At 48.3% G+C, this 25,154-nt stretch overlaps 1 protein-coding gene across 4 annotated transcripts in view; it reads right to left on the reverse strand.

Moving 5' to 3' along the window:
- Positions 1 to 25,154, reverse strand: part of RORA (RAR related orphan receptor A) — a 52,350-nt gene that overhangs the window by 16,722 nt on the left and 10,474 nt on the right. Inside the window, exon 1 of one of the 4 annotated variants that reach the window (XM_087941941.1) lies at positions 19,512 to 19,563. The exons of 1 other annotated variant lie outside the window; for it this stretch is intronic. In XM_087941941.1, coding sequence (XP_087798067.1) covers positions 19,512 to 19,540 — 29 coding nt within the window. In that variant the 5' untranslated portion in view covers positions 19,541 to 19,563. Of the gene's footprint in view, positions 1 to 7,617; positions 7,638 to 19,511; positions 19,564 to 25,154 lie in introns of those variants that run through there. 2 more of the 4 variants (XM_087941940.1, XM_087941942.1) reach the window with 2 other exon arrangements.

A 25,154-nucleotide genomic window follows, 5' to 3' on the forward strand; every position in this document is an offset into this window, starting at 1 on the left:
GGTTCAGCTTGTAGCCTTATCACTGTTGAAAAGCCCGACGAGGATTGGGTGAAATAACATCTTTAGCTGGAGCCATTCGACAGGGAAATGCAAACAGTTGAGACAGGTATGAAACTATCCCTTGTTTTAGACAGTTATTGATAGTAAAAAATAGGTACTGGTATTTCTTGACTTAGTAGCTGTTTACTACTATTCATTAATCAACTGTTTAATTAATTAAATGGATGCAAATTAGTTACTGGGTATAGCTAAAATCCAAAAATTCTTCAGGGAAACCTGCTGGGCCTCATTTAATTTCTTCCAGCGATGAGCATTTTAGCTCTTAGGTCAACTTAGACAGCATTACTTTCCAAGCAAGATAAAGTTAACTTTAATATATTTAACACCCCCTCAATCTATTTCATGCCAGTCTCCCAGAGGAGAGTGGCTCTGTAATCTGCTTTCGATAAAGGAAATACAGAGCTTCCGGATTGCATAAGTCCATCAAACAAGCGCAGGAACAATAATCAGATCAAGTTTATTTGTGCACAAAGACTGTTCGCATCAGCTGAGTCTTTAAAACCCAGTTTAATGTCAGCAAAGGAACCTTTTGCACAGAACCCTGCTGAGACTGGACTCACGGGGTTACAAGGACCACGGTTTATTCCCCACCACCCTTTTATTCTTTTACCATAAATCCTAAAGTAACTAAAAATGTAGAGGAGGAGTAACACGACATAAAACAACACTGCTCAAGGAATAAGCAATCTAATCCTGCCAGTTCAAGGCTGCCAGAAAAAAAAATAATGTAGCAAGCAAGTTTGCCTCTTAAAAATAATTATTTACTGAGAAAAGAATCCGAAAGGCAGCAAACTAGCTTTAGGCCGGCTCCGAGGAAGAAAGGCATCATTGTAACCAGCCTGGGAAGAGGCGAGGCGGGTTTGCTCTCCCATTCAAAATTATTTTTAATTCTGCAATGTTTAGAATGCCTGGATACAAAATCGTTGCATTGTGACTTGCAAAGTTACAGCATCGATACAATGAGGGAGTTCAGGGTTGTTGCTCAGGAGTAATGAGCTTCACGGTGGAAAAATCTCTGCCTGCAATTATCAGAAAGGGGTGAGCTGGAGACACCCCTATTATTCAAAGATGCATTGCCTTCGGGCCTAAGGAAAAATGATTATCTTTGGGGGAAAAAAAGCCACTTCCTAGCTGCTGATCTACATTATTCACTCAGTCTACCATTAAATGAAAGAGCAAAATTCATTAATATTTTGGGCAACGGTGGCACACTGCAAGCCATGGAAGGGTATTTAGGGTGGCACTGCCGTCACTGCCCATCGATTGAGAGCTGGCATGGTGCAGGCGTGGCTTGTAATCTGATTGATAGTTTTGCATGGAACAACCTGGGCTTCGTTTCATTGTTCCAAGGATCCAGGAGGTGGCTGAAAAAGGGAAGAGCTGCCTGCAACCTTTTCAAATCTTTTCAATCAAGTTATGTGGTTGGTCTGAGCCTCAGCGAAGGACAAAGGAGATTTCTGTCCTTCTCGGCTCCGTTGTAAATCCCACCGGGGAAGCTCTGGTGCCAATGCTCGGCTTCTGCACATGACATGCTTAAATGTGATGCTTTAAAGGAAAGGTCATTTTGTTCCTGATACTGAAAACATCCAGTTGACCATTAGAGTGGTCAAAATGAGTCAAAGCCCACCTTCCTTCAGCCAGCAAACCCCAGAATTCTGGGAGTTGAAGTCCACACGTCTTAAAGTGGCCAAAGTTGGAGACCCCTGGTCTAGATCACCGATCTCCAACCTTGGCAACTTTAAGACGTGTGGACTTCAGCTCCCAGAATTCCAGGTAGGAACAGCTGGCTGGGGAATTCTGGGAGTTGAAGTCCACAATGCTGCCAAGGTTGGAGACTCCCGGTCTAGATCGCCCCACATCTGACACCACAGAAGCCTTTTGCAAACCGATCCATTATGGTAGACAAACGTAGTCAGAAGAGTTTAACAGAGACTTCTTTCCTTTTCTTCTGAAACAGGTTTTTCTACCAGTTGGGACTCAAGTACTTACAATGCCACAACGTAGACTTTCCCGTGTCTTAAGAGCTCTTCTCCTACACCAGATTCCCTCAATCCGTGTTTTCCCCATCACTGAACCCCCACTCAGCATTAAGGCAATTTTATTTTGCTTTTTCCTTTCAGCTTAAAGAGTTTCTTTCGGGAGATGGCTAGCCGTATATATATTTGTTGAATAAATGACTAAATCCATTCCTTTCACTGCACCGTCAATTCCAAACGTTTCCACAATTCACGTTAGTCAAAAGAATGCTAATATTTTGGACATCGTGACACAGAATAATTCTCCTCCCACTTCTGTAACCATCTGAAGTCCTTCCCAGGCTGGCAGGTTTCTGTCGTTTCCTTGGTCCACCTCCTTCCCTTCTTGAAGATGGAGACCACATTTGCTCTCCCCCACTCTTCTGGGACCCTGCCAGCTCTCCAGGGGTTCCCAAGGTTCCCCAAGAGGGGTTCCTTCAGTACCCGGGGAGGCAACCCCCTCGCTCCTGCAGAGTTGGATTTGCTTCAGTGAGCTGCCTGCCCTTGTCTCTTCTCCTCCTCATCTCTTTGAAATCATAGAGACTTGAAATTTCTTCCCCCTTTGAGGAAAACCATGACCAGTCTGGGCACACATTTCTTTTGGAGAGAATTCAAGATACAAAACAGAAGCTGTGAAGTTCGGCCTTTTTATCATCCGACTGTATGTTCTTTCCACGTCCTTGACTTAGAACAAAGCTTTCATCAGAGCTCTCAATCCTTCCGCGAAGACATAAGACGACGGCTGGGAGGAACCTGTGCTCAGCACACAACCGATTCCGAATTCAGCTCTGCTTGGCTCTATAATGACCTTAAAGAGGCAGGAGACGGATGGTGATCTTTAGTCAACCAGAAGTAGTTCAGTGGGTTTTGTGCACGAAAACTTCCTGTGAGATCAGAGCGCCTATCTCCCCGTGCTTACGAGAACCATTTCCAAGCCTCAACAAATCCTGTCAAAGGATTTGTGCTTTTACAGCCTCAAAAGAGCAACATAAAAAAAATTTGGGGGGTATATATTGCAGCTCACAATAACACTTTTAAACCTGTAATTATTTATCCTCTGCAGATTTAGGAAGCCTGTAATTACTGCTTAAGCTTTTGCCAATGTCTAGCATACTTCATATTTGCCAACACTGGCTCAGTTGAAAGGAATTAGCCACGCTGTAAAAAAAAATCTGCTCTGTATTAGCTCCTGTGCAAACAAAAAGGATGCATCTGAGATGGAAGATCTCGGTCACATCCCGTCTTTAAGAAGATTGGCTCCTCAAGAAATCACCCATCCTGCTCAATGATCTGAAGGTTGATCTGAGCTCAGTTCAGATTGGACCAGGTTGCTACAGGGTTCCCTGACCACACTGGATAGTAAAACGACAAACCAGCGTTTCTTAAGCTTTGCCACTTGAAGAGATGGAGGCTTCAACTCCCAGAATCTCCCAACCACCTTGCTGGCTGAGGGATTCTGGGAGTTGAAGCCCACCCCTCTTGAGGTGGCCATGAATCAAAGCATTGCAGAGATTGGGTTAATGCTGGTTGCTGTCCTTCGATTCCAAGTCCCCCAATTTCCAGCCAAGGTAAGAAAGAGTAAAGAAATTAGAAACCTAATTAGCAGGAGCTTTGGAGTGACCAAAGGAAGCATTTCATCTCCAAGCCCAGAATTAATATCTGCTGAAGAAACATGAGCTTCGTTTGGAAAGTTAACATGACATTGGGATGTGCGGTGAGCACAACAATAAGCTTACTTCTTTCCCAACTAAATGTGAAATGATCTCTGTGTGGCCCCCACAAGATGGAAGAGACCTTCACCCCCAAAGCCTGCCTGCATTCTAACCCAAAAGCTAGCTTGCTTACTTATTTGGTGTGTGTGTGTGTCTGTGTGTCTGTGTGTGAGTGTGTATACAGGTAGTCCTTGACTTAGAAGAGTTCATGTAGTGACTGTGTCCCAAGGTCACAGGATCCCCTTTTGGGTCCTTCCGACAAGCGCAGTCGATTGGGCAAGCCAGATTCACTTAACAACCGGTTTCCCAACTCATCCACTGCAGTGATTCATTGAACGACTGAGGCACAAAAGGTCGTAAAATGGGGCAAAACTCACTTAACAGATGTCTCGATTACCAACAAATAATTGGGGTTACTTGTGGTCGAGGGCGGCCTCTGTGTGTTTTAAACAAAGGGGTGGAAATGTTACGCAACGAGGATAGTAAGGGATGAGGAGTGTTTGTGCGGCATTGCTCTGCTCTGTTGTGTAAGAGGTCGGCCTAAGTTACCTGCTCCTGGGCAATTACAGGTTGCCACTGTTTTAATTTGAGGGTGGACAAGTGAGGCTCGTACATCTGTTGCCCAACTGCCATCCAAACCACCAAGATATGACATGCTTATCCTTCCAATTATGCAAGGATAATTACAGCACAGATACACCAACCACAATTATACTTAGGAGGCCTGGCAGATGGGCCAGGAGACGGCCTGGGAGAACGCAGCTCGCACGTATTTTATACGACAGAGGCAAGGATGGCATTCCAGCAGAGATTTCGATCACAGGCAATTAAACTGGGATTAGCAGGGGCTCCATCGCCCCAGCCCCGATGGGACAATGACCAACATTGCTATACAGGAAAAGAGTCCTCCATGTACGACTATCCATTCAGCAAACGTCTGAAGTTGCAAAAACACTGGGAAAAACACGACTTATGACCGGTCCTCACATTTACAACTATTACAGAATACCCATGAACACGTGATCAAAATTCAAGTGTGTGCGGGGTGGGGCATAGGACCTCCAAGTTCACCCCAACATCTATTCAGTTCACGGATACATTCTCTTACGAGGCTTCCTGGAGCTTCGTTGACAGAACAGCTTTTTATCATTTCAGCTGTAGCCCAAAACGCCCCGGAGGGAGGGCGGAGAAGGAGGAGAGGGGTAAATGTAGATTTCCCCCCCACACACACACACCTCTAAATAAAATATACTCGCTGGCCTGCTGAGCCACACAAGAGCGCTTGTCTCCTTTAGTAGCGCATCCCTCTTTGGGTGAACGGCCTGGCCTAAGCTGGCTAGCCAGACTGATCGAGAGGTGAGTTTTCCAGCCGACGGCCTTAATTTTAGCTCTTTCTGGAGTGTGCAAACATCGGGGAGAAGGGGAAAACTTCGCCTGCAGACTTCGGCCCATTAAGTGGCTATTAAAAGCTGGGAGCTGTTTTTCTTGGTGCCTTGTCAAAGACAGGTGGACGCTCTCCTGCACCGCCCTTGGGCAAAGCAACTGGGAAGGATCCTGTCCTCTTGGCACCTGGCCGAGACCGATGGCTTTCTGCTCCATGGACTCTGGAGTCGCAGCCCTGCGGCTTTCCAGATGCTTGTGGGCATCATCGCTTCCAGTTATCCTCCCCCCACCCAACTACTGGACGACTGGGGAGGGTGTTTACAGCGGGGGTTTCTCAAGTTGGGCAGATGGGTGGACTTCAACTCCCAGAATTCCCCAGCCAGTCAGTTCCACCATCTTCAAGCTGGCCAGGCTGAGGCCCATTGGGTTACAGGGAAGAGAGAAAGGAAGAGAGAAAGAGAGAAAGGGAGGGAGGGGAAGAAAGGAGAAAGGAGAAAGAAAGAAAGAAAGAAAGAAAGAAAGAAAGAAAGAAAGAAAGAAAGAAAGAAAGAAAGAAAGAAAGAAAGAAAGAAAGAAAATGGAAGAGAGGAAGAGGAGGTGAAAGAAAGAAAAGAGAGAAAAAGAATAAAAGGGAGAATGAGAAAGAAAAAGAGAGGGAGAAAGAAAGAAAGAGAGATTTCTAGATAGCTAATCCTCCAGCATAAATTTGGTATTCCAAACTCGGGAGAGATGAGGGGGGAAGCCAAAGAAAAACGGGCAGATCTTGACAAGTTATTTAGAAGCTGTTGCTGGGCTGCCGCTGTGCCCCCCCCCCCCCCCCCCGCCCTTCCCATTTCATTCAGCTGACAGGGCTCCTCCGTCCAAAGGGCCGGCTTCTTTCTCCGGCCAATGGAGTAGCCGAACAGAGCCGGACAATGCGGCCTTGGCAGAGCCCCACGGAGGGAGAATGAGCCGGCCTGGCCTGGATCGAGTATCCAGCGGGAACATAATCCCTGCTCTGTTCTGCAAATATCTGAGCTCCGAGGGCAGCCGAGGACACGTCTTACAAGAGGCCAGCAGCCATGGAGGGAGGAGGAGGAAGGAGGGAGGAGGAGAAACTGCGTGGCCTCTGCTCCCCCAATCAGCTCACACAAACAAACCACCTTTTTTTTAAAAAAAAAATCTGGATTTTTAGCCCTGGGGAAGCAGTTTCTCCCAATCATAGTTCGGAGTCAGCAGCAGGTTGTCGAAATCTGAGATAAATTCTGGGCTTGGGGAGGTGTGGGATGGAGAAGCAGCCCCAGGTCACAATCCCAGGAAGTCCAGAGCGAGGGACTCCCATCCTTGGCAACAAGGTGAGGCTGTCCTGGGTTGCCCACGTTTCCTCCCCGCGGCCTTAAGACCTCTCCCCAAATTGGCTTATGGCCTCCCCTTACGGCCGCTCCAAATGGCCACAGCCTCAGAAAGACTGACCCCCAGCCGCAGCTCGTCCATCTCCGGGCCTTGGCCTGCCTACCCCTGTAGGCGCAATCTGGGCCCTCGGCCATCAGGGCAACAGCGCTGATGACCACCAGCATCTTGTGGCCACAGAACGGTAATCGATGACCTTCCCAGCCGATGTCCAACGAAAAAAAGCCAATTAGGGAAGTTAGGGTTCACTTAAGGACCATGGCGATTCAGTTAATGACAGGGAAGGGAAAGGGAAAGAGGAATGCTATGAAAACCGCCTTTTCTACAGCCTGTCTCAGGTTCTGCCCAACTCAGTAAAGCTTAGAAGATAAACTAGGAAGGGATCTTGGAGATCTTCTAGTCCAGCCCCACGCCCCTGGCTGCCAGAGATGAGGTTTGTCCGCCCTGTGAAGAATGACGGATAAATGTTCACTGCTCCACAGAGAACCCAGATAGGTTCCTCATGCCAGCATAGAATGGCACTTGAATTCAGCCTAGTGGATTTGAGAGAGTCCTCGAAACAGATCGAGATAAGACATCTTAATTATTCTAAGCTACAAGAACCAGCTCCTAAACAACCCCATGTTGGCTTATTTGCCTGCTTTGCACAACACACAAAGGCCACCGCAGGATTTGTTTGCTTTTAGCTTAGCCTGTTGTATCAACACAGTCATTGTAGTTTATTCCCTTAAACCCTAACTAGGCACCCCGAGTGGCCTTTTCCGGCTGGGTTCTGGCCTTCCAGCCCCACTAGAATAAACTCCCTGCAGGCCCCCCCACCAGCCCCCCCCCCCCGGCGACTCCAAGACCAGGACTGTCTCTGCGATTCATTCGGCTGCCTTTGTTGCGGGCCTGGCGTCTCCCAAATATGACAAATCTAAGCAATTTTGTTCACAGGGAGATCCCACTTCTAAAATATTTACACTCTTTGGCGCTTAATTTGCTGCATATAAAATGAGAGCAGCTACAGAGCTACATTGCGAGTGGCTTTGGAGTAAGAACAGGGAGGCAATACGAACCTTTTACATCTGGGAACCCTGTGATCCCGTGTGTTTTCTGGGCCTTTGCGATCAGACACACGGAAGTGCAGATGCTTTGCACCCTGCAAACCTCCAAGTGAAGAGGAGGGAAGTGGCTCCTCTTTAATCCCTGCAGGTTGAGTGCTGGAAAAGGCCACTAGACGTAGGAACAAGCATGTTTTAGAAAGCTCTGGGCTTAATGCCCGTCAGCTGTAATAATTATCAAATTATGTAGTGATCTGTGAACAAAGCAGAATTTGATTGACCTTCTGCCAGAAATTATTTCCCTTCTTTTCCCTAAAAAACACAACAAATGCAATGCTTGCACCAGAAAATTGTGTAGACATTTTAAGGAGCTTATTGGTTATGGAAGGAAAATTTTTTTCCCCCCTTAAGAAGAGGCCACAACTCTGCCGATACGCTCCTGCACGCTTCTTTGCTTACCCTCCAATAATTTGTAAACCACATTAATAGTGCCAAACTATGAAAAAAGGTGCTTCAGAGTAAAAGAAAGGTTGGGATTTGTTCCAGAATGTGGGTTAAGCCACAATCAGAAGTGCAGCTTATAGCGGTTGGGCCAAACGTGTCTCAAATTGTCTCCACAGAGTTCTCGGGAATTAAAACAACAACCGGCTCTAAAGGAGTCCAAAGCCTCGTAGAAGTTCAACTTGGTTCCCACTAAGAAGGCAAACCAGGACTGGGCAGGTCTAGTCTACAAACAATCCACTGTGAAACACCCCCCTGCCCCCCAGTGAAAAACAAGAGGTCACCTCTGAATCAAAGACAAAAAATAAAACCCCTTTTTGATGTTTCATACATGTAGTTCACATCCGTGCACCCACAAGGAGACGTGTATACACACATATGCCTTCCTTCGTGAATTTAATCTTCTGGCATGAAAGGAATCTCCACAGAATCAAAGAGAGGGAAGGGACCTTAAAGGTCATCAAGTCCAACCTCTTCTGCCCCGGGCCCAATAAACAACTATCCCCAATACAATCGTCTGAAGCAAGCTTCTGCATAAGTGGCCTCAAGCAGGCACCTTATCATAAGCTCTGTTCTGCTCCTTTCTTAGCTATTCTTCGTTTTCCATCTTTCACTTTTTTATGAGTTTTATTAGCAGTTTGAAATGGATTCCTTCCGCAGGACTGACCCAAAGTGCAGTAGAAATCCTGCTCCTTAAAATTACTCTGGCAAACTGGGTAAGAATATCTTGTTCCGAGGACAACGGCCTGGTTTGGTAATTTCTTACGTGAGTTTGTTACTAAGCTGGGACTTGGGACTTCTTGTCTCAGAAGCTACGGAGTCATTTGATGATTTCAACTTTTGTCAAGGGAGAAATTTGATTAGGCATCGCCTCTAAAGTGAAACAAAAACAGAGGAAAGCTTTACACTAGAAACAAAGTTAGCACAGAAAAGCAAGGCAGTGCAGCTTCCATTCATTTCAACGGAGCCTGTAATGAAACACTTGGCAAGATGAGGAGGAAGAAGAAGAAGAAGAAGAAAAGGAAACGGTTATGCCAACCTTTGAATTAAAAGAAAATTTTTTTCCCATTTGGCAATGACGTCTCCAGGAAGAACAGGTCCTGGCCTGGATGGCACTTGATCGAGAAAGGACGTTTTTCAAATGCAGGAGGCCAAACCAGCCCCTTCCATTGCTGCATGCAACCCAGAAGAGACTCGAAAGAATGCTGTGGCATTCTCTCCAAGAGTTTGTCTTTCCAAGATTTAAACAGAGTCGCCTCAGCCTTGCCAGAGACGGAGTAAACAAATTTGCTGAAACTTTTATTTCCTCCAAGGATCTTTTAAGAAAGAAAGATCAAGAAAGAAAGGCAATGCTCTTGTTTTGTGTGTGGTGGGGGGTCTTGGTTTTTGAAATTGGTATGTAAGACATAAGGATTTGCCTTATTCTCCACCACTGTCTGGGTCTTTATTGCTCTGGAATCCGGGTGCTGAGGATGTAAGGCAGAGGTCTCCAAATTTGGCCACTTTAAGACTTGTGGACTTCAGCTCCCAGGATGGGGACTCCTGATGTCAGGTTTTGTTTGGACCCATCGCCACTTTAAAACTTGTGGACCTCAATCCCTAGCATGGCTTGCTGAGGAATTCTGTGAGTTGAAGTCCACAAGTCTTAAAGTGGCCAAGCATGGAGGGCACTATTCAATGTGCATTCAAACACAGCACTTAAACCAAGAGGCAACTCAATCCTGACGTTACGTGTGAGAGAAAGAGGGTGAAGACAGCCTCCCCTTAATAGTTTCCAGATTACAAATGGACAAATTGATTTTAATGGTACAAGAGAAAGAAGAGTCTGAATACTATAGAATTTGGGGGAAATGGTATATTTGGATCGAATTAAGATAGATAGAAAACGAGGGAATTAAAAACAAGCAATTCATAGATTAAATATATATATATATTCGCACAAAATTTGTATATATTTGTAAATATGCACAAAAGATAGAAATGGATGAGATGGATGTCGCAAAACTGTTGACGTCATGGTATTTATTTTTGTTTTATTTAAAAAAAAAAGACTAATAAAGTTTATTTTTAAAAAGTTCCCAGATTATATCGTAGAGATAGATGGTAGAAACCTCAGTCTGCCAAGATTTGGTCTTTAGGTGTGAAACAATAAAGAACTCAACTTGGAAGAATCACCAAGTGTCATTCTTGGTTTTAACAACCTATTGACTAAAGTAGATTTTTCAGATGGACCAGAAACATGTCAGCACCCCGCACCCCCCGCTTTCTTTATCAGCCAAATTCTTCCTCATTGCCAGGGTGCCTCAAGGTGGAAACCAGCACACCGGAGCCCACGTGGCTCAGTGGCCCACCCCAAAATAGTCTTATGCAACCGTCCATGCAGGCAGGCAGGCACGTCATCAGCACCCACACAACCCGATAATCGCTCGGGGATCTTGAGGCTTGTTTGGGAGGTGAAGGTTTACCAGCCACACCCCTAGGCAGCACCTTGTCTGTCTTCTCTTGGGTTCATACTGCCTGGCCACTCGGCTTAGTCTAGACGGCCCAAGATGCTCCGGGGATGGAGGACTCTCAAAAGGCTGAGCGGAGAGCCCAAAAGCTTGCCCGAGCTGCCAATTCCTCCCCCCACCCGCCCCCCACCATGGCATGGCGGCCACCCTTCAATCTGGACTCGGACGTTCACGGTTATCAATATCTGCAGCTCAGGGTTGAAATGAGGGGCCCCTGGTGCTCTCTGAGCTGGGTTGTTTCCTTGCAGACGTTTCATGACCCAGCTAGGTAACACCATCCGTGCTTAGAGGAGAGTCGGTTTGGCTCAGCCCTGAGATGAGACCCCAAGGGCCCCTCGGTTCATTGTCTTTCTAGGAAGGGAAGAAAAGCAGGGGTGGGGCGGGGGGGCTTTATGTTAGGATCCCAGGGACACGAAGGGGGAGCTTGTTGCTTTTGTCTCACAGCGTGATCCTAATGAAGACGGTTCTCCTGCTGGATTGGGAGGAAAGGCCAGGCTTTTAGCAATGACCCTTGCCCAGGGATCCAGGTAGGCAAGGAAGGGCGTGACAGGTAAATCGAGGCAGGTTGGGCTGAATCAAGCAGGATGAACCAGCTCTCTCCAGCTGCTTCCTGAGCGCTTCACAAGTTGCGCAGGTAGGTTTTTATACGGCAACAGCCACTGACTTAATAATTTAATTATCAGGCCAGGAAAATCTGCACTTCTTGTTTTTGTTAAAACAAAAACAAAAACATGTGTGCAAAGACTGAATCAGCAGACAGGAGATGCCTCCCTTTCCATACCGGAAAATAAAACCTCAGTCTGCCTGGGTGGGTTTTTGTAGCATAGAATCCAGATATATTTGCAGCAGAGTCTTGCTGAGTATTAGATGGAGAGGAACAAAGGCCGCAGGTGACGCATCAAACCCTCCTGGAAAAAAGAGAGTTAGTGATGTGTTGGCTTTTCTCTTTAAAAGGGTCACTTGGCCATCTAGCAGACCTGCCCAGATTTCTACAGCAACGTCCCTTAAGTTCCATTTTGGACCTTGGAATGGGTTTCTTCACCCCAAAGGCCGTTTTCTGGATTCCTTGCCCCGCACCTAACCAGCCAGGTTACCCTTATCAACATTTCTCTGACGGTAAATCTTTGGTGCCTGCAGCTGCACCCCCTCTGCTCCTTTTCAGAAAAAGGAATGAGAAGAAATCTCCTCGGAAACTAGATCGAACCTTCTGCTTGTGAATCCGAACCCAGGTAGAAGTTTAAGAATGGGAAGAAGGAGAGGAATCTTGCCCCCAGGACAAACGTGGCCAAGTCTGGAGCCCATCATCCACAGCTCTGCAACGGGGAGGGGGCAGAGTTGCCTATTTGAATGATTCCCTAAAAAAGAAATCTTGCCTACAAAAAAATGAGGCTGTTCTACCTGTTCTCCTAGCAGGCTGATGAGATCCAAGGGGCGGATTCACCCACCTCCTGTAAGCACAGACTACAGGGACAGGCAGGGAAGCCACGGAAAAGTCCCAGGACTGATGGAAGTCCCTTCCAAGGCCAGTGAGGGAAAACGGGTGCCCTGACCTACTGGAGACGTGCGTGGAGTGCCTGGAGCAGGCTGAGCCCCACCTGGCCAAAGGTGCCTCTTGCCCAGAAGGAGACAGCATGGGGGCCCTGCCAGGAAAGGCGTAGCTCTCCGGTGGAACGGCTAAGCCACACCCCAAAAGACGCTCTTCCCTTCGACTTAAAAACACACAACTCTGATCTACCCATCAACGTGTATCTTCAAGGCACACAAAACAACACTAGAGGAACACTCATCCTGATCCAGATGAAGTCCTAAGAGCCATCGGCAGCCGCCGGATAAGCAGGAGAAAGGACCTCACCCACTGAGACAGAACGCGAGGAAAGACAAGACCCACCAAAGGACTCTGGGAAAAGATCAGCCAGGAAGTTCAGAAAACCTCTGAGGGAAATGAGAATGTTTGCTAAGTAGAAAGAAGCTCCTTTGATCTGGGCTGAATGTCTGAATGGGCCAGGAAGAAAGTCTGCAACATTCAAAACAAAGATATATAAGAGAGGAAACTTCACTCGGTACCCATCCAATTTGTCTTTCTGATGGTTAACAGAGAAAGCTAAGCTGGCTTTGGTGATGAGCTGGAGAAAAGTAAAATAAAAACAGTTGGTCAGCTGCATGAATGAAGACAATGGAGGAGACGTGGCTGAGTTTCTCATCTCTAATTGTCTTGCTTGGCCACAGCAAAACCTTGAGCTGGCTTGCTCAGTTCTTAAAATACTTCAAACAAAAAAAATGTTTGTTTTTTGAAATATGTTGCATTATATGAGAGAAACTACCAGGAAAGCTCCAAGCAAACAGGGGTTTTTGTTTTGTTTTTGTTTCTGGAAAGCAATATATATAGAGAGACCAGCTTTGGGGAAATTAACATTAAATAAAGAAAAACAAGAACTTATAGAAAAAGAAAACATGGACCTATAAAAATGTACATGTGGGAGAGAGAGAAGGATAAGAAAATAAGGCATACAAACATTTTAAACATGTATCCAATTACTTCTATACAGTGACACTCACACATACGAAAGTAATGTTTAAATAAATATTGTCACTGTACTGTAGCCAATAACTATGATTAGATTTACCTTCCCTGTTAAGCTTTCCGAAGCTCTTTTTTATTATGCCAATATTTCAGACAAAGCAAATCTTCCATTCTCTTTTAAAGTACTTCTGATCCAGTGAAAGATTATTTGGTTATCCAATTCCTAAACTGCCCCCCTTCAAACACAATGTTTAGGGTCAGTAAGTGGATGGACTTTCCAAACTAATCCAGAATGCTGAATTACACAGAGCTGCCCTTCTGGCAGAAAACAAGTCAGCTGATTTGCAAAGCAACCAAAATTCACTGCAACCTAAAAAAAAAAAAAAAATACTCTATTTTGGACAATAAATACCCCTGGAAGCCTAATGGAGAAAAATTCTCGGTTTCCAAGAATGATAACATTTCATATAAGTTGTTGATGAATGAGAAATGTTGGATCTATGAAGACAGGACAATATTCATATTTACTTAAAATGCTAAAAGGCATTACAATTCAAATTGTCTCTTTACTGATAATGGGATAGAATATAACTGGACATTTTCTGCCCAGCGGTCTCCAAGACTCCCACTATGCTTCCGGCCTTCGCCATTGCTCAGCTACACATCTTCAGGAAGAGAAGCTTCCTCCCAACAGTCTGACCCATCATTTTTGACGGCTGGTGTTAGGTAGGAGATTAATTCCCGGAAGGTGGTTTGAAAAGTTACGTTCTTGGGATGAAATGAAGGAGAGACAAAAGAGGAGAAAAACAGCCAGACGGGCAGATTCGATCGTAATCCCGCTACTCAGAGTTCAGGAGGGTTTTGGAGACGAGCGCCAGCAAAATGGTCTGAGCTCCTGACTATTTGAAGAGGACTTCTGAGATGTCTCAGGTCAATGACGAGAGTTGCTGTGAGCAATCCTCCAGCAACACATCCAAGGGATCAATTCTGCCCAACTGCACATTACTCGGATCCTAAGGGGATTTGGGACTGTGGGCAGCAAAGGAGTTTTGTAAATGAGCAACAGGCCTCCAGGTCCCAAATCTGAGTTTGAGGGCACCCCAGATCCTGGTAACTTCCCCTCTCCTTTTCTGCACTCTGAGTTTTGTGGACTATTTTTCCAGGGGTTTCTGACTCGGCCCCCATCTCCAGTCCTAGGAGGAAGTGAGAGCGAGGAAACAAGATTACTTTCCCCACAATTGTGCTATTCTGAATGACATCCAAGTACACCATTCTGGAAATTATACAGCAGAGAGTGCAGGAGGTGCCCACGCTGGTACGGAGGAGAATTGTAATCCAATTGATCTGAGGGCATCAGACATCTTCCCTTAGCGCGTCACCCAATTCCCAATTCTCAAATTCGGGAACCACTGAAGCACTGGGGAATTCCGAGAGTTGAAGTTCACCTATCTTAAAGTGGCCAAGGTTGAGATATGCTGACCTAGGCACCGCGATTACCTCTGAACAGGTATTTCCAGGCCAGTGTGCGCATTAACACACACAAGAACATTTGAAAACCAACAACTCAACACACCTCTCAGCCAAAGGCTTGATCCTGCTTCCCTGCATCCATGGCAGACTCCCACTGACGTCAGCCAAGCATCTGTGGGTGGAGTGCCTACACCGACGGATTGGGGAAATATTTTTTCTGGCTTCTCTCGGAGTTGCACAAGTCAAAACAGGTCAAGAATCAACTCATCAACTGCTGAGCACAATGTCAGTTTGCACCAAGCACTCTAAGAAATGTTCTTTGTGGAAAACAGGTATCGCCAAATGGTTCGCCAAAGGTAGCAGCAAGGTCACCAGCAAGCTGCTGGATCTCAAACCTTAATGCATGCTAGAGGATCTCTGGGAGACCCCACATTTCCACGAGAGAAAAGGGCTAAGTTTGAAGGAGATCATTTATCTTCTTGGGACACACGAGCCTCACTCCCCAGATGGAGCACCAAACCCCGAACTGTTCTTGAGGGCCTCTGACAGCTTATGTTGTCTTTCTGGTGGGGATCACACAAGGAGACTGGTACAGGGATGACAACTGGCTGATTAATTGTGACCCTGATATTGCTGACTCTTGCTTGTCGTGTTGCTGTTCAAAGTTGTCATTGTAGGATTGTGTCTGCATGCGTGTGTGTGTGAGAGACCTTACCATGGGCAATTTATGTTTTATATATTTATGTTGTATCGTGATTGTTTCAATGGTTGGTTGTAACGTGCTATGAGTCAGGAAGGAAGGAAGGAAGGAAGGAAGGAAGGAAGGAAGGAAGGAAGGGGAAGGAAAGGGAGATGAGAAACAGGGAGAGAGGGAGAGAGAGAAGGGAGGGAGGAAGGAAGGAAGGAAGGAAGGAAGGAAGGAAGGAAGGGGAAGGGGAAGGAAAGGGAGATGAGAAACAGGGAGAGAGGGAGAGAGAGAAGGGAGGGAGGGAGGGAGGAAGGAAGGAAGGAAGGAAGGAAGGAAGGAAGGAAGGAAGGAAGGAAGGAAGGAAGGACCTCAAGGTGCTTAATGGGGCATCCATAACCTGAGTGCCAACAATTGGGCAGAGACTGCTATCATTATACTCTGCTTTGGGGCTGGCCTACAGCTTCGACTTGATGTCAAAGGATCTGACTGGCTGCGTCATTTCCAAAATAAATGGGTAGTGCCTGGAGCATCTTCAAGGCATGGCATCCATTCTCATTCTTAACCTCCCCCAGCTTACTGGTTGAGGAACTGGGAAGGCAGAGCAGGTGGAGTGAAGACCACTCCGGGGGTGGGGGGTGGGGGGGGCTGGCCGTATTCCTGGGCTAATGGTGCCAGCCAGCTGAGCTTGGCAAGGCCAGTGGTCAGTTGGTCCCCAAAGATCACAGAAACAAAAACAAGAAAAAGGGAGTTTGGATGAAGCTGCCAGTAAAAGAAACCTAATCTTAAAAATGCTTCATCTACGGAGCCAACTCAGATAAGCCAGAATGAGAGAAACCAAGTTTTTCCTCTTATTATTTACTGACAAAATGAATACCCTCCTAAAAAAGGAGTAGGCCAAACTAGATGACAAGATATAAGGAACAGGAAAACAGGAACAGCCTTTAATGAAAACATGCGAGCTAAAATATACAGTCTGTCAAATCTGCCTAAAACAACAGATTGCAATTAAACATGAAAGGGAAATCTTCCACAAACCTTCTGGGAGTGAATTCATCTATGGTGACCAGGCTCATAGATCACGCTAAACGAGGGTTTTAACCCTAGCTTGATCCAGCCACAGTGGTTGCATTCACACAAATACAAACCTGTAACAGCGTGTTCTCTGTGTGTGTGTGTTTGTGTGTGTGTGTGTGTGTGTGTGTGTATGTGCATTGCACTGAAACAAATGATGGTTTTCAGTATTGTGAGGCATTGTGGCCTCCTGCCCCTCTTTTTACTTCCACCTTAATAGATCTCATTTCTGACAAGGAGGTCACAAACTCCAGTCACAACTTTGGAGGCTCAAACAAGCAATCCAGAGAAATATTTTAAAATATCAGCAAGAAGTGCAAGACACAGTTTAATAAATGACAATTTTCTCACAGCAGTCCTGCTGAATGTGCAGGGCCTACCAAGTCCCTTCTCAATCACGGCTCTATTATTTATTAGTAACAGAAATTCACTGTATGGCAGAGTTATCTAATTACTTGCATCTTACCTTTTTTGAACAATAAAGGGATTGTTTAACCACAATATTTTTGTTTTCTTGAGCTAATTACAGCAGCCTGCCTCGGTTTAGAGCCAAAATGCTTTAAGAGTCTATTTCCCAGAAGCAAAAAGACTTGGGCAAAGTGTGGATTTAGCGTAGCAAAACTACAGAACCATTTTGAAGGAACGCAGGGGCCGTTTATAATAATCAGCGTTCGACTATCTCCTTCTCCAGGCTGTGTGTAAAGAACTAGGAGTGACTTTCTTTGGGGAGGAAGACACCATTTCGGTCTGTTCCTTGTTTTGATAACTCTCCTCTGGTATCAGATTGGTGTTTATTTTTTACTGACTGAGATCTGGGTTTCGCAGAGCATGACTCTGAAAGACTTTGCACCAGCTAAAAGACCCTTTTGCTATTCTACAGCATTACTGCAGGCTATACTCATGATAATCAACCCACAGATCGCTCCCATGACTTTTAACCATAAAAATGAAGACAGCTTCATTCATGTCAGAAAAATCCCAAGTTGTTGTTACTTAAGCATCATGTGCGATGATGGCTAAAGATTTAGAATTGTTAAGCTGTACCACAAACGAAGTAAAACTAATAGAATCACAAAGATAATACCCCAAACTCTGATAATTACCACAAATAGACTAATTGGACTATTTTCTTTTTTCACTCCCTTCTATAACTGAACGTTTATCCTTTTGAATAGGGAGCTAATTTTCAAAGGGATACAGTACCGTCCCTGCAATTTGCTGTCTCTAAATTTTGGGAGGAAGAGAAGAAGAATACGAAAGGGCACATGTTCCATTTTAGTTCTGCATCATTTTCAGGGTCCTAATCTAAATAAGTGATTCTCTTAGGAAGCCCAACAAAGCACCAACGTGCAACAAAATAATCTTAGGATCAAGACCCATTTCTCCACTTCCCCTGTACAGTTTAGCTTAAAAAGTGATTTTTCCCTGATGTTTCCCATCTCATTTTCTGTGCACACACCAAACAAATCTATCACTTCCCAGCAGCCAGAGGTCAGCACAAGACAAGAGGGAGGTAAGGGCATTATTTAAAGAGAGAAGGAGAGATGGAATATGATTTTCACAAATCTGTTTGTTAGCAATAGACCAACGCTGCAGCAATCGGTAACATTCAAGAGAATTCATCAGTGCTATTAACGTAGATTTCTCCCGCAGCTTTTGAATGGCAAATCAAAAAAAGAAACGAAAAGGGCCATGAGTCAAGACGAAGACAACCACCTAACACCAACATTCACAGTCATTACCGGAGCTCCGTTTCCTCCGCCCGCAAGACTAGAGATGGGAAGATTAAGACCTAAATGTGATATGACAAACCCAGCCTAAAGCAACGTGTCAGAGACCATATCGCACAAAATCATTTTCTGGGACTTGACAATCACCCAACCTTCACCAGCCAGCTTCCATTTAAGCGCAGGCTCCTCTCTTCGGGTTGGTCCTCTCCGGGATGTTAAGCCATCTAGCCAACTTTCACGGGCACCCCGCGCTCCTTCGTTTCAGGCAGGGACAACGCTCTGGGTCTGGGAAGCCCAGGTGCGGCGCCCGTTTGATTACCTGCACCCCTAGGTGGGCGCTTTGGAAGAGGTTTCCGGGCTTCGCACCTGGGCGTCTCCACGAAGCCAGAGCTCAGCCTTCACCCCGGCCGCCTGCCTCACCTTCGGGCAGGAGGACTTTCTGCACCCCACGCTCCATCCAAGCCCACCCCCGGGGAGCAGGCTCCGGGGACCCAAGCTGGTGCCCTAAAGCAAAGGTCCAGGACCCGCTTCCCCAAGGAAGGCAGCTGGGTTGACGTCCCGGGTTCCCTCCGGACGGTGCTCTGCACCTGGCCAGGGTTTCAGAGGGGGAACTCAAGTCCCGTTTGAGTGCCCTGGAAGCCGGTCCGCGCATACATCGTAGCCAAATCCAAAGCCTCTTCTCCAGCCAGCGGGAGCCAGGCGGGTCGCGGGCAAAGGCCGACAACGCCAAGGCAGCCGAACCTGGGCGCGCAGTCGAGCTGCTGCTGCTGGCGGATCTCCGGAAACAAACGCGCAAGTTCCCGCTCAGCCCGGGACCTTCGGAGAATGTTTGGCAGCGCCGCCAAGGAGGACGCCACCCAACGCGGCTACCCGCCCCGGGTGCCAGGGCTGAGCCTCCGCCAACTCAGCCCGGGAGAGAGACGGCGAGAGGGGCTGGAAACTCGGCCGTCCCGCTGCGGGGCCGGGGCCGGAGGGGGCCGGGGCGAAGGAAGCGGCGGGGCGCTAGCGAAGCCTTTTTTTGGGGGGGGTTCCTTCCTTTCTCTTCCCCCAACGGGGCGCCACGCCGGGGCTGGAAGGCGCCCAAAGCCCCCCCGAAGCCCCGGGTCTCCGCCGGGCAAAGGCGTCCCCGGACTGGCTCCGCTCCGGAGGGGAGTTGGCGCGGGGGAGAAGCCCCTCCGAGGCCGACCCCGCGGGGCTCTCCCTGCGCAGAGACCCGGGAAGCCGGCCGGGCACCCACCGCGGCTCCCGCTCGCGCGCTCCCCCGCCCCCGGGACCCCCAAAGCCGGGACCGGCCCCCGCGACGCCCCGCCGGAGCCGCGGCGTCCGGGGCTCCGCCGCCCGCCCTGCCCTCCTCCGCTTCGGGGAGCCGGGCCGGCGCCGCTTCTCCCCCGCCGCCGAGCCCCCCGGGCGCCCTCACCTTCATCGCGGCGCTGACCAAGCACATCATTCGGCGGGGCGGCGGCGGCGGCTCAGGCTCCGGCTCCGGCTCCGGCTCCGGCTCCGGCTCCTCCGCGGCAGGCGCCCGCCAGGCAGCGCGACCGGCCCTGGCAGCGGCGGCGGCGGCGGCGGCAGCCTCCGCCTCTCCGCGCCGCGGCCCAGCTGAGGCGCCATGTGACCGGCCGGAGCCCCGCCGGGCCGCCCCTCGCTCGCCTCGCCCCGCCGCCGCCGCCGCTCCGCCCCGCCCCGCCCGCCCGAAGCCTCCTCACCCCCCCGCCCCGTCGGCAGCAGAGGCGGGAGGGGCGCCGCTGTGCCAGGGGGGCCGGGGGGCAGAGGAGGGCTGCCCCTCCCCTCCCCTGGGACCCCGGAATCTGGCTGCCCCCCGTTTGGCCGAGTCGGGTAGCAAGGGGGCTTCCTCGGACAGGGGCTGCCTTTTCCTCCCGATTGGGCAGTGGATGGAGGGGGGCAGGACGCGCACACACACACACGCAGGTGGCAGCCCAGCGGCCAGGTAGAGCCCCGACCTAAAGGCCTTGCCAGAGTCACCTGAATTGAGATCGGCAGCCTTAAAAGCAGCGCCCCCCAAACCCACCCCAAAATTACAGTTTGCCCTGGCTGGAGATAATTTCTGTCTCTGAAGGTAAACTCCGCCCCCCACCCCAACAGCCCCCAACTCAGGTTCTCCTGCTGGGCCTTTGCCCCCTGGGTCAATCGTGGCCCAAGCCCTCCAGCCAGCCAGGCAGGGGTGGCCCCCAGGGGCTTTGCAAGACAAGGCAAGCGCCCCGTCCTGATGGCCCCCTGGACGAAGCGGCTTCTGACCAGATCCTCACAGTGACACACACACACACAGTCCCATCCTCCACATTCGGGCCCTGCACCTGCAGCCTCCTGGGGCCACCTGACTGCCACCTGCCACCTCCCCAGCTGGCTTCGGACACAAGTCAACTCAATGGGGGAAACCAGGTTTGTTTAACAGTCTTGGCAGACAAGAGGCCCTCGAATAGGACGTGACTCACTTAATGTCCACATCACGTAGCAACTGAAGAAAGACCAAAAGGTGAAACCAAGCCTTGCATTCTCCATGGTCCTTATTACGTCTTGGGGGTCGGGGGGGGGGAGGGAGAAGCTCCAGATGGATTGATTGAGCCGCGTCTGTCAGCCCAGACCAAAAGACCCCCATGGAAACCCCACCCTGCCGCTCATCTGCGGCATCCAGCCGGAGAAGAAAAGGCAGAGACCTCCCCCCCCCCCACACACACACACACCCCTCCCGACCTGCCCAGCTCTCGGCCTCTTCACCATTCTTGGCTGTTGGTACATTTGGACAGGCAAAAGCCATAATTACGACTTGGGGACTGAATGAACTGCAGATCTTGTAGCTCGACAGAAACGGCACTTTCGGCTGGGCCGGGCTTTACCGAATGGAGCAGAAACGAAAAGCGGCAGCAGGAAGGAGTGGGGGTGGGGTGGTGCGGGGGCAGGAAATTCACCCAATTGAATTGCCTGGCAATTTGTCTGTCTCAGCAAAACGGGGGTTCTCCTTCTCCCTTCTCTCTAGATGGGGAAAATCAGGAGATCAAAGCTCTCAACCGTGTTGCTGGGAGCCAAAACCGTGTGTTAAAAAATGCCTGGAAGAGCGCTGGCTTATTGGGGGGGAGGTGGAGGGGGTAAGGATGACGGGAGGGGCTACAGATCTACAAGAAAGCTCCTGGACTACAAACTCCATGGGGTTGTTCTGCCCAAGCGTCCTAGATCTGGGGGTTGCACCCAAGCTAGGTGGCCCCAGGCCGCCGGTCTGATGCTTCCTCGAACCCAATCTGGCCCCTTGGGAAAGAGGGAGAGCGAGAGCACGTCAAAAGGGCTTCCAAGATCTCCGGTGGTAGCCTGGAGCCAAGACACGGGGATCAGAACAAGCCACAAGGATGTCGCCATGCCCACAACGCCGCTTCGCCCTCTAAACGTTCCTTGCAAAGCAAAAGTGCTATAGAAGTTTTGCCTTCTCGGTGTGGGATATTCCTGAAGGTAAGACATGCGTTTTCTGGGCCGTCTGCGGCCAAAGCCATCTGAGGTTCTACTTTTCTAGGCTGGTTTGGCCTTAAGGCACTTTGCAAGTGTGTAGGTCGGTTATAAAAAAGACTGGAGTGTTCCAAAGACCCCAAGTAGTATGAGGAGGGGGCTTCCTGCTCTAAAATGGCGCTCTCTCTTTTTTTCCTTTGCATGTATCGTATCTTCCTTCCTTCATCGATTATTTTCCCTTCTCCCAAAAGGAACCGAAGCATCCAGGCAGCAAGGAAAGGCCAAGACAAAGAGAGAAACTAATTGTCAGAAACGCTTTGAACACCTTTTCGTCTAGGTGGCCAATTCCACCCCACTTTTCCTTCCTCGTTCGTGTTGCGTATGTGCACGGCTTGTAGAATGTCTTCCAACAAAAGAGAAGGCCGTCCGTTGCGTTTCGGACTGCGTTGACTCTCCATTCTGGGATGCTGCCTGGAAGATTTTGCAGACGAGAGGGTCCTTGTCTTAGGACAACAGTTGGGCCCAGAACTTCTGTCACTAAGCATTGCGATGGTTCAATAGATCATCAGGTGATCCAGCCTGATTTTGACAACTTTTTGCCACAACTGTTAAGTTGTTGAGTGAATCTGCCCCCCACCCCCCGCCCCATTGATCTTTCTTGTGGCAATTGTGTGGCCCTATCGCAGCCAGCATAAATTCATCCTAGTTGAAGCTCTCAAATCACGATCAAGTGACCGCAGGACATCAACCCTGTGAGGTAGGCCAGGTCATTACAGGAATGCTGCTTGATGGTTGCAGGATATAATAACCCAATTGTGAAAGGGTTTCCTGGGCCCCCCTTTTTATGGGTGGGGGGTGGAGGGAGCTTCTTTCCCACACTTCCTGCTTTTCCAGGACTGATGGCGGGTCTTCCTGAGGGTGAACTCCAGATTCCCCCAGAGATGAGCAGGGAAAGCTCCAGAGGTGCTTTTCTTCCTCTGCTCCTCACCAGGTCAGCCAGGCTCTTCCTTACAAACGGGTGGGCTGGAGCTGATTTGCGGGGCGGGTATTCCCCCCCCCCCCTCTGCAGAAGGTGGCCTTCACCCTGGGTTAATTCAGGGCTCTGGATCAAAAGCCATTAATATCCACCAGGAAAAGACAGACGCAAGAGGAAGGACTCTTGTCTTCTGCCCAAACTTGGCCAGGGGACGGAAAAGAGAAAGAGAAAGAGAAAGAAAACGGCAGACCTGAGAGCATCGTGGCCCTTTATGTAACTCCCTGGCGCACTCAAAGCTAAACCCATAATTGAAATCACATTTTAAGGCAGACCCAGAAGCAAGGAAAGAACGACACTCTGCAAACAACCACGCAAATCCAGAGAAAGTTTCTGCATTGCTAAGGAATTATTTGGGCTATGTTTTACGCAAAGAAAATGTGACTTGAGCCGATTCTTTAAATGTTCTCTTGTTCTCTTCTGATTCTCACCAGGAAAAGTGTGACATTTGCACAGCTGAAGGCTGGGTTTACATTAAGGTCTGGCTGGTATCTGTAGGAGCCCACAGTTACTTTCACCTACATAATACTTTGGTGCTACAGCTTTCTGAAACTTGGATGCATCCGTCAACTAGCTTCCATCTCACAAAGAAAGGAAAGATGGCCTAATGTGTTGTAAGCAGGAGAGACCACGGTTAGTCTCTCCTGATGACAGTTCAAGTCACACCAGACCAGGCCATGGATTTGAACAATCTCATGCTCCATTAAGCGGTGTCTGATTGTCAGATATTTAGCCTTAAAATCCAGAGCTTTAAATGATTACTGATCTTATATTTGTTTCCAACCCAGGCAAAGAGAAACTGGTAATTAAGGACAATTTCTGGTGGAGCAGACAGATTGTGACAATAATTGTTCAGCGGAGAAGTAACACCACAGACATATATTTAAAAGATAGCAATGCCGCCATCATTTCAAGGAGACAATAAAACAGCTGCTTGGAAGCCTTCCTTCCAAACTCAAGTACCACAACAAGGGAAGTCTCGCACACGCAGGAGCTCTCATCTTCCAACAAAACGAAGAGTGGGCTGCTGTTGGATTGGCCGTCTGTTGGGGTGGCTCATCTTGATGGTGAACTGATGGTGGTCTGTCCTCAACCCCCAGCTTTCTAACAATGGGGGACAACTGAGCCCATGTTTTTCTGTCCTGGTTACCCCAGAAAACTATAGACACCTCCAAGAAAGTAACAGCAGCCAACAGGGTCACTTAAGAGGTGGGAGAATGCCAAGAACAAGGAGCGTTCGGGGCCAATAGTGCAAGGGGATCAGACAGACCGACGGACAGTGAGGAGGCACGCACCACGCAGGGATAATTTAAAGAAAAGCGATAAGAACCCCTCCCTCTGCTATTAACTAAAAATTAATAAAAGGAGCAGAACAAACACGGGCAGCTCTCGGTTAACACATAACTATGGATAGAAGCAACGATGGGATCCTTGCATCATGCTGAGTATAATTTGCTTTGATTCATTTATGCAAGCGAACACACGGAGCTGGCCAGACAAAGAGCTGCTCTTGATGCATTTTGGGCTATTCTTCTGAATCATCCCAGCAGCGCCGTTCAGAGGTATTGATTTATTTCCATTTATGTGAAGTTCTGCAGCTCACAAAAAAAAAAAAACCAACAACACAAAAGGTGGTTTTGTTAGCAAGGTGATATGGAGGCCTTTCCATCCAGTCAGGCAAAATAATCTATTTCTTATGTATCCCTGTGTAATGAAATATTCTTCTGATTGCTATTGACATTTCTGTCAACCACACTACATGTCAATAATGGATTTACTGCTTACATTCAGAGCCTGCATTTACTGAATGGCATTCATCAAAGTTGACATGCTTTGACCAGCTGCAGATGCTTGGCCGAAGGGACCTTCTGCTTTTACAGGATTCCCTGGAAGGATATTCAAGAGGGTCTACAGGTGAGGCAATGGGTGAAAAGAAGATGGAACCTCTATGCCAGGGTTTCTCAACCTTGGCTGCTTGAAGATGAGTAGACTTCATCTTCCAACTTCCATCATCTCAGCTTCAGCCACCCTTAAGTTCTCTACTGCTTTAGTTTCCTTATTAGAAGCACGATGGGTGGAATCATGAATTTATTGGGGTTAGGGTTGGGGTCATCTGGAAGGATCTCAGTTTAGGGAAATGTGTTTCCAGGCCTGTAGACATCCAGATATTCTTAATTGCACCTTTGTATGGCGTTGTGGCTGGAAACCTGTTAGTTTCCACCTTCCACTACAGCCAAGTTGTGTGTCACACCAAGACTTCATTTTCGATGGTTTCAGCTCAGTTTCAAATCACTGTTGAGGAGGCTACTCGAAGGCTTGTCAGTTGTTAGACTTGAGTGAAAGATTATGACATGTTTCCTGCCATGAAATATGAGGGTCAGGTTTAAAAGCAGGATACAGCAAAGAGGTTTTCCACAGGGATCCAGCCAAAGAACTAGAACATTCTGTACCCGGAGCGGAATGACACCATTTAGCAAGGAACATGTAACACTTGGGCAATCTGTGGTCTTGGTGGCTTCTGGCTTTCAAAAGAATTGTGAGGAGCAAAATCTCAGTTCACAAAAGTGAAGGCCTG

Source organism: Pseudonaja textilis, chromosome 13 (assembly GCF_049901715.1).
Source record: "Pseudonaja textilis isolate UNSWEBS1 chromosome 13, rPseTex1.2, whole genome shotgun sequence".
Taxonomy (NCBI): Eukaryota; Metazoa; Chordata; class Lepidosauria; order Squamata; family Elapidae; genus Pseudonaja; species Pseudonaja textilis.